Raw genomic sequence first — 12,574 nt, 5'->3', positions numbered from 1 at the left:
GTGGATTCGTTAATAAGCAAAATTGCCGCATTTGGGCGAATGATAATACAAGAGTGATTGCCGAAAAACCAATGCACCCACAAAGAGTGACTGTTTGGTGCGGTTTATGGGCCGGTGTCATCATTGGGCCGTATTTTTTCCAAAATGAGGCCGGTCAGGCAGTTACTGTGCACAATGTTCGCTATCATGAGAAGATAACGAACTTTTTATCGCCCGAATTGGAAGATATGGATGTGAACGATATGTGGTTTCAACAGGACGGTGCCACTTGTCACACAGCTAACGAAACAATGGCTCTTTTGCGCAAAAAATTTGATGGCCGAATAATCTCACGTCGCGGCGATGTCAATTGGCCGCCAAGATCATGTGATTTGACACCGTTGGACTTCTTTCTTTAGGGTTATTTGAAAGAAAAGGTGTACATCGATAAGCCAGCAACAATTCAAGACCTAAAGGACGAGATAATTCAGCACATTAACGGCATAGAACCTCAATTATGCCTCAGCGTCATCGAAAATTTGGACCATCGGATGGAGGTGTGCCGCCGAGGCCGCGGCGGTCATTGGCAATATTTTGTTGGATACGTAATTGAGCTATACCAATATTATCATAATAAAGAGAAATGACCAAAATTTAAAAAAAAATTATATTTTATTCAAAATAAACACCGGCCCTTGAAACATAACCACCCTTTATATTACGCGTAAATGTGAAACTGTGGGAATAGAAGCCTTGTTATAAATACAAATGATTTTCTTGGCAACTTGTCCGGCTATGATCGAAAAGGCCGGCTCTCTGTTTCCTCCTGACTCTATTCCCAGTTGCCGTCTTTGAAAAAACGACATCTCATTACATCTTCATCACTTGGTAGTTGATGATCTGGCAAATCTTTAGGACTTCCAAACAATGGGCAATTAAACGTTTGTCTTAGGGAAATTTTGATTAATGCCATTGTCGTCATATAAATTTTGAATAAAAGATTATAATTAAATGCTTTTATATATAAGGTTGTCAAAAAAGTCTTGCGGTATTTCCGCAAGCTTGTCTTTGCAAGCGCGTAGTTCTAGTTGTATTCGTCGCATCGGTTCACGCTAGAGCTTTTTGGAAAGCTCTTTTCACGTACTAACACGTGTTTGGTTAATTGTTGTTTGGTTTTAGTCGTTCGTGAGTTATAGCGTCGCAAACATGGAGCAAAATAAAGAGAAAATACGGCATATTTTACAGTACTACTACGATAAAGGCAAAAATGCATCTCATGCTGCCAATAAAATGTGTGCAGTTTATGGACCCGATACAGTTTTCATTTCCACCGCACAACGATGGTTTCAACGTTTTCGTTCTGGTGCAGAGGTAATCGAAGATGCGCCACGATCCGGAAGGCCTGTCGTCAAAAATTGCGATAAAATCGCTGAATTGATCGAAAGAGACCGGCATAGTAGCAGCCGTAGCATCGGCCAAGAGCTGGGCATGAGTCATCAAACCGTTATAAACCATTTGAAGAAGCTTGGATTCAAAAAGAAGCTCGATGCATGGGTGCCACACGACTTGACGCAAAAAAAAATTTTTGCCAGTATAGATGCATGCGAATCGCTTCTGAATCGCAACAAAATCGACCCGTTTTTGAAGCGGATGGTGGCTGGCGATGAAAAGTGGGTCACTTACGACAACGTGAAGCGCAAACGGTCGTGGTCGAAAAGCGGTGAAGCTGCCCAGACGGTGGCCAAGTCTGGATTGACGGCCAGGAAGGTTCTTCTGTGTGTTTGGTGGGATTGGCAGGGAATCATCCACTATGAGCTGCTCCCCTATGGCCAAACGCTCAATTCGGACCTGTACTACCAACAACTGGACCGCTTGAATGCAGCACTCATGCAGAAGAGGCCATCTTTGATCAACAGAGGCCGAATTGTCTTCCATCAGAACAACGCCAGGCCACACACATCTTTGGTGACGCGCCAGAAGCTCCGGGAGCTCGGATGGGAGGTTCTTTTGCATCCACCGTATAGTCCGGATCTCGCACCAAGTGATTACCACCTATTTCTGTCCATGGCGAACGAGCTTGGTAGTCGGAAGTTGTCCACAAGAGAGTCCTGTGAAAATTGGCTCTCCGAGTTTTTTGACAATAGGGAAGCGAGCTTCTATAAGAGGGGCATTATGAAGTTGGCATCTCGTTGGGAACTCGTCATCGAACAAAACGGCGCATATTTGACTTAAATCGCATTATTATAACCAATTTTATGAACAATTGAAAATTCAATAAAAATACCGCAAGACTTTTTTGACAACCATATATTCCATAAACGTATTGCTTGATCAAACAAACAGAGTGGAGTGTAGTAAATTAAATTGTTTCGGTGGGCCTTCTCATATAAAATTTGTATTTAACATATACCGATAGGATAACAAATAGTGCTTTCAAAAAAGTTAAAATTGTTCAGAATTTAAACTGAAACTTCAAAATTTGAGGCCTCTGCTGGCGACAGAAGATATCGTCGATAGAGCTGAAATTTAGCACACAATTTATTAGTCCAACAGTGCAACTTTTCCGCACTATTAGAATTCGATCCTACAGAAAAATTTTTTTTTCGGCCCACTCACATAATAACACCACTCCTGTCACGGAAAGTGTGTGAATGGCTGCAAAATTTCAATTTCAACTCGTTAATTTTGCAATTTGTAAAAGTTTCATTCAGAATTTCAATTTCAAAACTCAAAACACCATTTCGCTAGCGCATCATAAAACTGTGAAAAGAGTCATTGCATTGTAACATCAGGCAATGCATAGTGAGTGTAAGAAATGAAGAGAAATAAAACAGCAACAATGGTAAAGATTAAAAAAAAATAAACAAAAGGCGGAAATGGCGCGCTTTGAATTGTAATTCCGAAGTTTAATGGCACTTTGGGCCAACGTTACGCCAACCATTCCTTTTTCCGCTGGTCTACGCCCTTCATCAGCTCGCAGTGCACGCGAACTTTACACCCTATATGCATATATATGCACATTGCTTGATAATATACATATGTATGTATTTCAGCCGTCTGTTGTTCTGGGCATCCGAGTGTCCAGATGGTGCCACTATCTTGCCCAACAAGGCAGGCAGCAGTAATTTAAGCGCTGAAGGATTCTGATTTAGATAAATTGTATGCCCTCGGACACTTGTAAACAATTGCATTATAATTTTGGTAACATTGTTGTTGTGCTTGTAGCAGCTTGAATATTCCCCATACATATACGGGGAATGCTGCTGAACTGGCAGTCCTTGACCGGATATGAATCCGGATTGTTCCGGGTCGTTCCGTTTACGTATAACCGACTGTGACGGCAGAAAGGGTTCGAGATAGATAAAGACGTACGCGCATCTGAGTACATCTTGTGGTGCCAAGGAGCTTAAGTAGTCGCTTCTTAACTCATCAGTGTCAAAGACCTCAAGCCTGATTTGAGCGAAGGTCAGGCAAACGTACAGAAAGTTGTTCGCCGTCTCATCCTCGTCTCCACATGCTGGGCAGAGTGCACTGTCTGAGATGCCCACCTTTTCCATGTGGTTTTCCCATAGAAAGTGGCCCGTTATCAGTCCAACCAGCTGCCTATAGTCCATTCTGCTTAATGACAGAACGATCTGCGACAGTCGGTGCGCAGCTTGGATGTTGCTGCAGACACATAAAGATCTGCCTTTCCATCTGTTTTCCACAACAAAGTTCTTCGCTTCTTGAACAGTATACACCTCCGCTTGAATCACAGACGCGTACATTCTAAGAGTAAAGTGTAGTTATGTCCCACTGGATTCTACGTAGACACCAGAGTCGGAACCGTGCTCGGTCCTGGAGTTATCCGTGAAAATGCGAAAACAGTCTTTGCCGGGCTCATTTTAAGAGTTTACCACAATTTAGTCTCTGGCCAAGTACGACTCCTGATGTCATGGAGGGAATCGTTGCATCGAAGTCCAAGCCTACTTTGTTGTCAAATTCCGGACAGGGGCCGTCCCTATTCTCATTATGTTTTAGCCTGCAAAAGGCTCTGTTATAAACAAACTCAGACTTACTGAATGAAAACATCAAGTTGTGTTTGAACTTGCAAATGCTATTCTTAATTGTAATATAAAGTAAGTATAAGATTAATGTATTACACTTATATATGAGGTTATCAAAGGGACTCAGTAGGATGCAAAATGCGAAGATAGACAACGAGCACATAGAACTGGCGTTCTGTTACTAGGTAATTGTATTTATTACTAAATAAGTTAAGAGATCGAGACGAGTTACTAAATTGGAGTTGGTGCGTAAGATATTTCGGCTTCTGAGGTGTAAGAACTTTGTGAAATCTTATGGAAAATATTAGCTTAGAAAAGGCGGATATGTGCTCGTGGTGTTTTACAAAGGAAATTTAAAAAGGCACGCCAAGATCTTGTTTTAAAATAATTTAAAGCCGTCGTAGCCGAATGGGTTGATGCGTGACTACCATTCGAGATTCAGAGAGAATAAGGTCCAATTCTCGGTGAAAGACCAAAATGAAGAAAGAAAAAGCCGTCGCCCCTCGGTAGGCAATGGCAAATATAAGAGTGTATTTCTGCCATGATAAAGTTTTTCATAAAAAACTATCTACCGTTCGGGGTCGGTTTAAAACTTGTGGAACAGCATCAAGACTCATGGGAGGAGGAGCTCGTCCAAACACCCAAAAAGGGTGTACGCGCCAATTATAACTATATAGCATTAAGACTTAAACCTCATACTAAATGCATAATTGGTAGCGACCAGGCCGGTTTTCAAAAAGGAAAATCAACGTTTGACCAACTTTTCATATTGGAAAAGTCTAATGAATACGGCATTCATCATCTTTTCGTAGATTTCAAAGCAACTTCTCAGCGATGGCCGAGTTCGGTATTCTCGATAAGCTAATACGCTTGACGCGGATGACTATGACCAATGTAAGGAACGTCGTAAGAGTCAAAAAAAATGTGTCGCGAGAGTTCGTTATCCTGAACGAACTCTGGCAAGAGGATGGCCTCTCATGTGTCTTCTTTAATATTGCAATTGAAAACGGTTATCAGAGATTCAAGCGTAAACACAAAGGCAAATATTTTATTTAAATAGGTTCTGGCGTACGCAGACGACATAAACATTATTGCATCATTGCTGCTTGAAAGAAGCCTTGTAGAGTATGGAAAGAGCAGCAAAAAATATGGGCATGCAAATAAATGAAGCCAAAACTGAAGCTCTTTGGAAACTTCTTCGGACTTCATCAGGCACAATGTGGGTCAAATGCAAAAACATCGGTAGTTATAGTTTTGAAATCGTAAAGGAATTTAAGTTACTAGCGAACCGCTGCTATTTCTCTTTGTGCAATCACCTCAATAGCCGCCTTTTCGACAGAAGAGCGAACGTTTCACTTTACCGCTTAATTGTTATTCTAACCTATACTGTATACTGTAGCGAAACCTAATCACTCGGAAATGCGGATAAACAGAAATTGCTGATACTTGAAAGAAGAATTTTTCGAACAATCTTTGGCGCGATATGTGATAAAGGTGAATGGCGAAAGCGCTACAATCATGAGCTTGAAAAACGATACCTGAATATCTGTATACCTGTAATATCCACAAGAATGATCAACAGACTGAGATGAGTCAAGTCACATATTATGGGCTAATATCGATTAGCCAGCCCAACAAATACTCTTTGGAAAATGCCACAGGCAGAGAAGAAGCAGCCACTCAGATGGATTGAAGGTGTAGATGAAGACGCAGGTTTTTTTGGTTTTCGGGCATGGAGGACGCAAGCACGAAACCGAACCAATTGAAGGCATATGCTGCAGCAGAAGACCGGACTAGGATTGTACAGCCAACAATGATGAACGGTGATGATATATTTAAAGAATTGAAAAAGAATGCCGTGAAGCCCATAACATTAAATTTGACACCAAGTACGGGCCTAACCTCTTTACATTCATTGACATTTATAAAACAAATACTCTCTACCTTTCATGGCATTGTGACTATTATAATCAGGCAATTGTACAAAATTACTCATTCAGTTCGTTTATGTTTATATTGTCAGAGACTTGATTGCATTTATTGCCAATCCCCAGCTCACGAACACATTCCCAAGCTTTTTTTTTGGTCCCTATCGCTACGAGTTTGTTTGATTTCAAGAATTATCAGCCCTTATTCGATTTTAATAAAATGTGCGTGTGTTTATAAATTTCTATTCGGACCAAATTTAGCACTTCCTTACTTAATGCACTTGCAACGTATAGATGGTATCTTGAAGAAGCGCAAGAACAAGGAAGGCTTCTGCATCTGTGAATTATGACAAAAGCAAGCAGCTTCGCCTGAAATAACTTACGAGTAGATGACTAAAAGTAAAACAATACAGCAAACCGAAATAGTCACATAAAACCACATTAATGACAATGGTCGTTGCAGTTGCCTGAGTTGCCTGTTGCGGCTGTGGTGCATGCAACAGCACAGACACTCAACCGAAGCAACTGCAGTTGTCAAACAGCGATGCTACTTAAGCAGCCAATGTGGCTGCAACAGTTGCATTGTCTTCCATCCGATTATACTCGTATACCACCTCCAATGCTGCTGGCACACAGTGACAAGCGATAGTGCAAAGGATTGTAGCAACCAGCACAGAGGGAGATCGCGGCCAAGCAACTAGACAAGTAATGAATGTCAACAACTTTGGTCACAATTTAATAAAAGGCAAACGACAAAGAAGTAGTGGGGAGGCGGGAGGCGAAGTGTGATGACAATTTTAATCTTCGTCTTTCGCGGCTATCAACTCAAACTCTTTTCCTTACATTTACTTGCATAAGTAGTCTTAAGGAAGTGTGCACATACAAGCTAATTGGAAATTCCGTTGCTATTCTTTTGCATGTCTCTTGACGTTCTGAGGTGCACTTACAGCGGAGTTTTAGTATTTTCTTAAAATTAATTAAATTGTGAGTGGTACTTCTGCCACCAGACACTGGGTTTTTAACTTTTACTTATTGTAACAATTATTCTTTTTTCCGTACAATTGCAGGTTGTAATCGTACTTACTATGGAGACATCGGATTAACCTACTCCTTGGAGCTGTACCGACCCAAACAGGATCGACTACCGTATGTTTGTATACTGACGTTTACTGCCGCAGGTGGCCAACATGGCGATGTCGTTCAGGTTAGTACAAAAATAATGGTAATCGAGCATATTCCTACATACTTGCGGCATAAAAGAAATCCGCAATTTTTTGACGTGATAACGTCTTATAATTCGATTTAGCCAGCTACACGCACCAAAAAATGTGTCGTTATCTTGCTATGCGGCGTTACCCTGCTTGAACTGCAAGCGAAAACGCGGAACGAACGACAAAGAGGCACATGGCTCCCACGTTCGGCAACGTTCGACATCTGGCTCTATCTTCTTGAGTGAGCATATATATGTATGTATAAGCGCATATGTATATAAATTCACGCATTTGTATTTGCATATACCTTTTTCCTGTGTGCATGGTAATGAACTATTTCTCTGTTGAGAATAGGACGATGATAGGAAAAGTAGGAAATGAAAGGGCGTGTTTCGAGTGTAATGTGTCTTGAAAAAGTCAAATCGATGATGGTGCCTCTTAGTGATTAACGTCTGATGCACAATCGAAATTGAACATGTCTTTCATGAATTTGATAAATGTTTCGTCATTTTTCGCGTTTTCTTAAATGTAACTTGACGTATTCCATTGCCATTGCATTTACCTCCTTCTCTATATCCATACAAAATATCTATCAAACAAATAAAATTAAAATTTTGTTTTGAAAATTGCCACCATTACATGAGTATTTTCTTATGACGTTGTCACCTTAAACTATCGGCAGTAAACCGACTTTACAGACAACCTCTTTTTTTTTAATTTTTAATGTATGTACTTTCTTATATCGCAAGTAGAAGAGTAAATCAAATAAGTTCATAGTCGTCAAAAAGATGTGTGTGGCCAGGCTGCCCGTATAACATACCCCTGACTACTTTGATAAACATATATTATAAGTATGTAATTCGACTCCAGCCGCCAAATCAAACGAAATTACCTGGAAATGTGATGAATTATGCTTTGTGAAAAATGTTGTAAATGTTTTGTAGGCTGGTTCTGCAACAGCATTTCGTGCAGTGTCCGCCATGACTTAGACTCTTTGTACATTTTCACGAAGCACACTGGGGAAACTCAAAAATACTCAAATACGCCAAACAGCCTAATTTCTGATGGTACATCGACTCACCTCATCGTTTCGCGTATCAGATCTATCAACACAAACTATTGCCACTTGGGTAATAACTGCCACGAAGGTAAATATTCACTGATATAACCAAGCGGCAATTAGGGCCCTGGGCTCGATGACGGTGCACTCGAAATTGATCAGGGAAGGTCTTCACTTTCGATTGCATCCAAATTCTTTGATATAAGATTTATCTGACGAGGGATCTATGAGGTAGTTCCTGGCGAAAGGAGAGCATTGAGATCGCCTTGACCATCTGCGGTCTTCTGAAAGGGGGGCGTTGCGTCAGCTCATCGAGTGCTGGGCAAATACGCGAACTGGTAAGGTCGCTATTTTTTTCTTATTATGTGTCGATCTGAGGTGTTCGAGGGATCTTCTGAGGTTAACAAAATCTCAGTCTTTCAATTTAATAGGTGTCCTTACTGGATACTATCCATGAAGTATGCATGCTGTGAGACTCGACATTACTTCGAGTCCTTTCAACGAGTCTCAGCACCTTCTCCTTAGCTGCACTGCTCTTGTGAGGTTAAGATTTAGGCATCTTGACCCCCCCCTTTCCCTAGATCTGTTCTGCGCCTGTCTCTTGTCTTCATTCAAGGTAAAACTCACGGCACTTATTTCCAAATGCAACAATCGTCTCCAAGTTTTCGATGGGCTTCCTCGTCTATGGCTGCCTTGGGGATTCCACTAAATAGCGGCTCCTATTAAGTCGTCATGTTATCTACGAAGGACGTAACCAACCCAGCTCATTTTTCTTCTGCAAATCTCAAGGAATACTGGGGTTTGCTGAGTTATTCTCCGCTGATCAGCATTCGGGATTGTATTTTGCCAGAAGATTTTCGGGATTTCGCGAAGACATCGATTAGTGAAGACTTGCAATGCGTTTATATCGGCCGCTGTTGCATTCCAAGCATCACAAGCATACAGTAAAGATGATTTGACATTAGAAAGAAATATCCTCGGCTTTGTGCGATGTGCAATATGTGATGCTTTCCAGACTGGACGTAGGGAGCCAAATGTTGCTAGAGATTTCCTAATGTGGTTTTTGATATCCTCGCTCGAGACGCCTTACACCGAAGTGATCCTCCAGCTGTGCACCATCGATCAAGAACCGGCGCGTATTGTAGTGTAGGTGTCGCAAACCAGCCGAATTTTAGCGGCGGCCTCTTGTTCCGATTGGAGATGCATTGCCATGTCTGAAAAATTATGTGATAGTAAGTAAATGTCGTCCGCGTAGTTGGGGTCATCAAGCCGGCGCTGCAGTCACCAGGATACTTCACTCTAGTTCTTATAGCGTTCTTCATAGCGATTTCAGTTATCAGGTTGTTTTAAGATTGGTAGGTGATTGGCCCACCGCATCCGGTTCTGGTGCTAGGACTGCCAGTTGATCCTCCAGACAGAAGGCCAGTTGACTGGGTGGCTGTAGAGTTTCCTCTGCGCAGGGTATTAAAGTTATACCGTATCCACTTTATTTCTTTTGCTATGGTATCACAAATGATGAATTTCATTTGCTCGCTAAAGTGTGCCTACACTTTTCGCAACCATTTTAACCTAACTATAGCAACACCGTCTGCTCTGTTGACGTATTTGCATATGTCCTTGATGGATTTGACTGAGTGACCATATTTGACGTTGATATGGGCTTTGAATACACAAACACATTTATATTCATTTTTATATATTACATTTTTGCTGCCACTAGCAAACAACCCAAATTCTTCCACCAGATGTGATAAAAACTCTTGGTAACATTTTGCAGTACACACTTTTCATCCTGGCATGTTACATTTCGAATTCCATAGTGAGCTTTGAAAAAATTTAAATTTTTGTGTTAACGCATTTACTAGAGTTCAAAGACGGAAGTACGGAATTTAAGTTGCTTTTTTCGTACATTTTGCACACTTCCTCCCTCCACTTTCGACTACTTTTTATGCCTCCCTGGTGCCATACAGCAGCCGCAGTGTTTTGAATCGTAAGGCTGTGTGCGTTTGATGTTGCTGGAAAATTTGCATATTTTGCAAAACATAGCAAAAAAATCTGTTGTTGCAAACAATTTGGTGGTGTTTTCTTTGATGCAGAACTCATGCAAACTAAAGCATTTATTTACAGATAATTTTCCACAGTTTTAGGCATTTCGCTTTAGTAAAATTATGCAAATCATTTATGAAAAATAAAAACAACAATAAAATTGTTGGCAAACTACGGCAAAGCAAATTGTTCACATATGCATAGCACATGACACCCAATTTTATTTATAGATAATCCAAAAGAGAAAATGTTGTAGTTTAATTTGTGTTATAACTAAAAATGTTAATTTGCTCTCTAAAGTCCTAAAATTTCAAGACTCTAGCGCTGGGAATTTATTTATACCGTATATGCAAAAACTAAATGATAATAAATTTTTTTTTTCAGTAAATGCATTTTTGAATTAGTTCTTTACTAAATAAAAAAAATATGATTTTGATTGCTGAAAATCTTTAATTGGACTTCTACGCGCTCCATTGCTTATCTGTTTCTATACCGGCGCTGTCTACTTCACAAGTGTCGAATACGATTGGCATACGACGATTTGCAAAAATTATTAATTTTCCGGTAGAAATTGAAAACTGTTGGTTCCTTCGCAAAGGTCTATTTCAGATACCCTCTTGCGTCCAGCTTCCGGATGGGTACAAAATTTATATCATACAATATTCCCTGCTTAAGGCTCCGGCTGTTAAAATTCTGTATTGCAATATTCTATTGGTTGGGGAATAAGTTCTGTTGAAGTTATTTCTGGCAACACTATGCGTGTCATCTATTATTACTTATTATTCTGTTTCTTCTTTTTTCTGTGACAATATTAATATCGTTTTTTGTAAAACTCTAAATAAATATTGATAAATAATTCGTGCATCTCATTAGGTTATGGGCCCAGATGTCCAAAATAAAGCGTATCTAGTCTTATAGTTTGTTCATGCGTAATATTTTCAAGAAAACTCAAAGTTTGGTAAATCAAATCGCATAGAAATATAGCGATACATTTAGCGTGATGTCCTCGAGTTCTGCATCCAGCTCATCCCGGATCGAGTTGTTGTCGAAGGAGAATTTTGATACTTGGAGCATGCAAGTAGAAGCATTGCTGATCAAAAATGATCTTTGGGAATATGTAAGTGGTCATGTGGCGATACCGTCAGAAACCGAGCCTGCTGCGAGAAGCACATGGTTGAAAAATGACCGTAAAGCTAAAGCTGATTTGATTTTGGCTATACATCCATCTGAATTGAAACAGGTACGTGGATGTGAGACATCACGAGAAGTATGGGTCAAATTGGAGTCGATTTACGCGTCAAAAGGTCCGGCGCGAAAGGCAACGTTACTGAAGCAGCTAATGCTACAGAAGTTGACGGAAGGCGAAGATGTGAAAGAGCACATTGCGAAATTTTTTGATGCCGTAGACAAATTGGAGAGCATGAGCGTGCAGATAAATGGAGATCTTCTTTCAATTATGCTGCTATACAGCTTGCCGTCTACTTATGAGAATTTTCGTTGTGCAATCGAGTCACGTGATTCACTTCCAACCGCTGAAGTGCTTAAAGTAAAAATAATGGAAGAGAGCGAAGCACGTCAGCAGTCATCGAGCAGTACAGTAATAGCAATGACTGCTAAGTCACGTGAAAATGCTCGTAAACATTTTTCTAAAAGTAAAAAGGAAATAAGATGTTTCAAGTGTGGTGTACTAGGGCACAAGATCAGCGTATGCCCTTCAAAGAATGAAGGCGGTAGAAATTCCAAAAGTTTAGCATATAGTGTTGACGATACGTATGTTGCATGCCATTCTGGGACAACAGACGGGACATTTGCTGTGAGTACTAAACGATTAAAGCGCGGATGGGTGTTAGACAGTGGATGTACGGCGCACCTGTGTGGTGATGAATATAATTATAAAACGATGGAAAATACGTCAAAAGCGAAGCTCAATTTGGCAAGTCAGGCTTGTGCAGATGTTAAAGGCAAAGGCGTGGTGAAGTTGTCAGTGTCGAGTGAAAATGGTCAACGGCATATTGAGTTTCAGAACACGTTGTTTGTGCCCGAGTTGCGTACGAATTTAATTTCGGTGGCAAAAATTACCGATAAAGGACACAGAGTGACATTTTCCAAAGAAGGTGCTTATGTATGTAATGCAAGTGGCGTTACAACTTTGATTGCAGATCGCAAGGGCGATTTATACTTTGTTCGTGAAAACAGCGAGTGCGCTGCTGCTCAAACGAAGTGCTCCGAACTGTTGAAGTGGCACTGTCGTTTGGGTCATCTAAACGCGGCAGATTTATCAAGGTTAATGCATGATGGTGTCTT

At 40.6% G+C, this 12,574-nt stretch overlaps 1 protein-coding gene across 1 annotated transcript in view; it reads left to right on the top strand.

Moving 5' to 3' along the window:
• Nucleotides 1-12,574, top strand: part of LOC129242692 (uncharacterized) — a 108,193-nt gene that overhangs the window by 29,776 nt on the left and 65,843 nt on the right. Inside the window, exon 2 of the mRNA XM_054879486.1 lies at nt 7,021-7,157. Coding sequence (XP_054735461.1) covers nt 7,021-7,157 — 137 coding nt within the window. The remainder of the gene's footprint in view (nt 1-7,020; nt 7,158-12,574) is intronic.

The sequence above is a fragment of the Anastrepha obliqua genome, chromosome 3 (assembly GCF_027943255.1).
Source record: "Anastrepha obliqua isolate idAnaObli1 chromosome 3, idAnaObli1_1.0, whole genome shotgun sequence".
NCBI lineage: Eukaryota > Metazoa > Arthropoda > Insecta > Diptera > Tephritidae > Anastrepha > Anastrepha obliqua.
The sequence above is the reverse complement of the archived record's forward strand: the minus strand, read 5'-3'. Positions and strand labels throughout refer to the sequence as shown.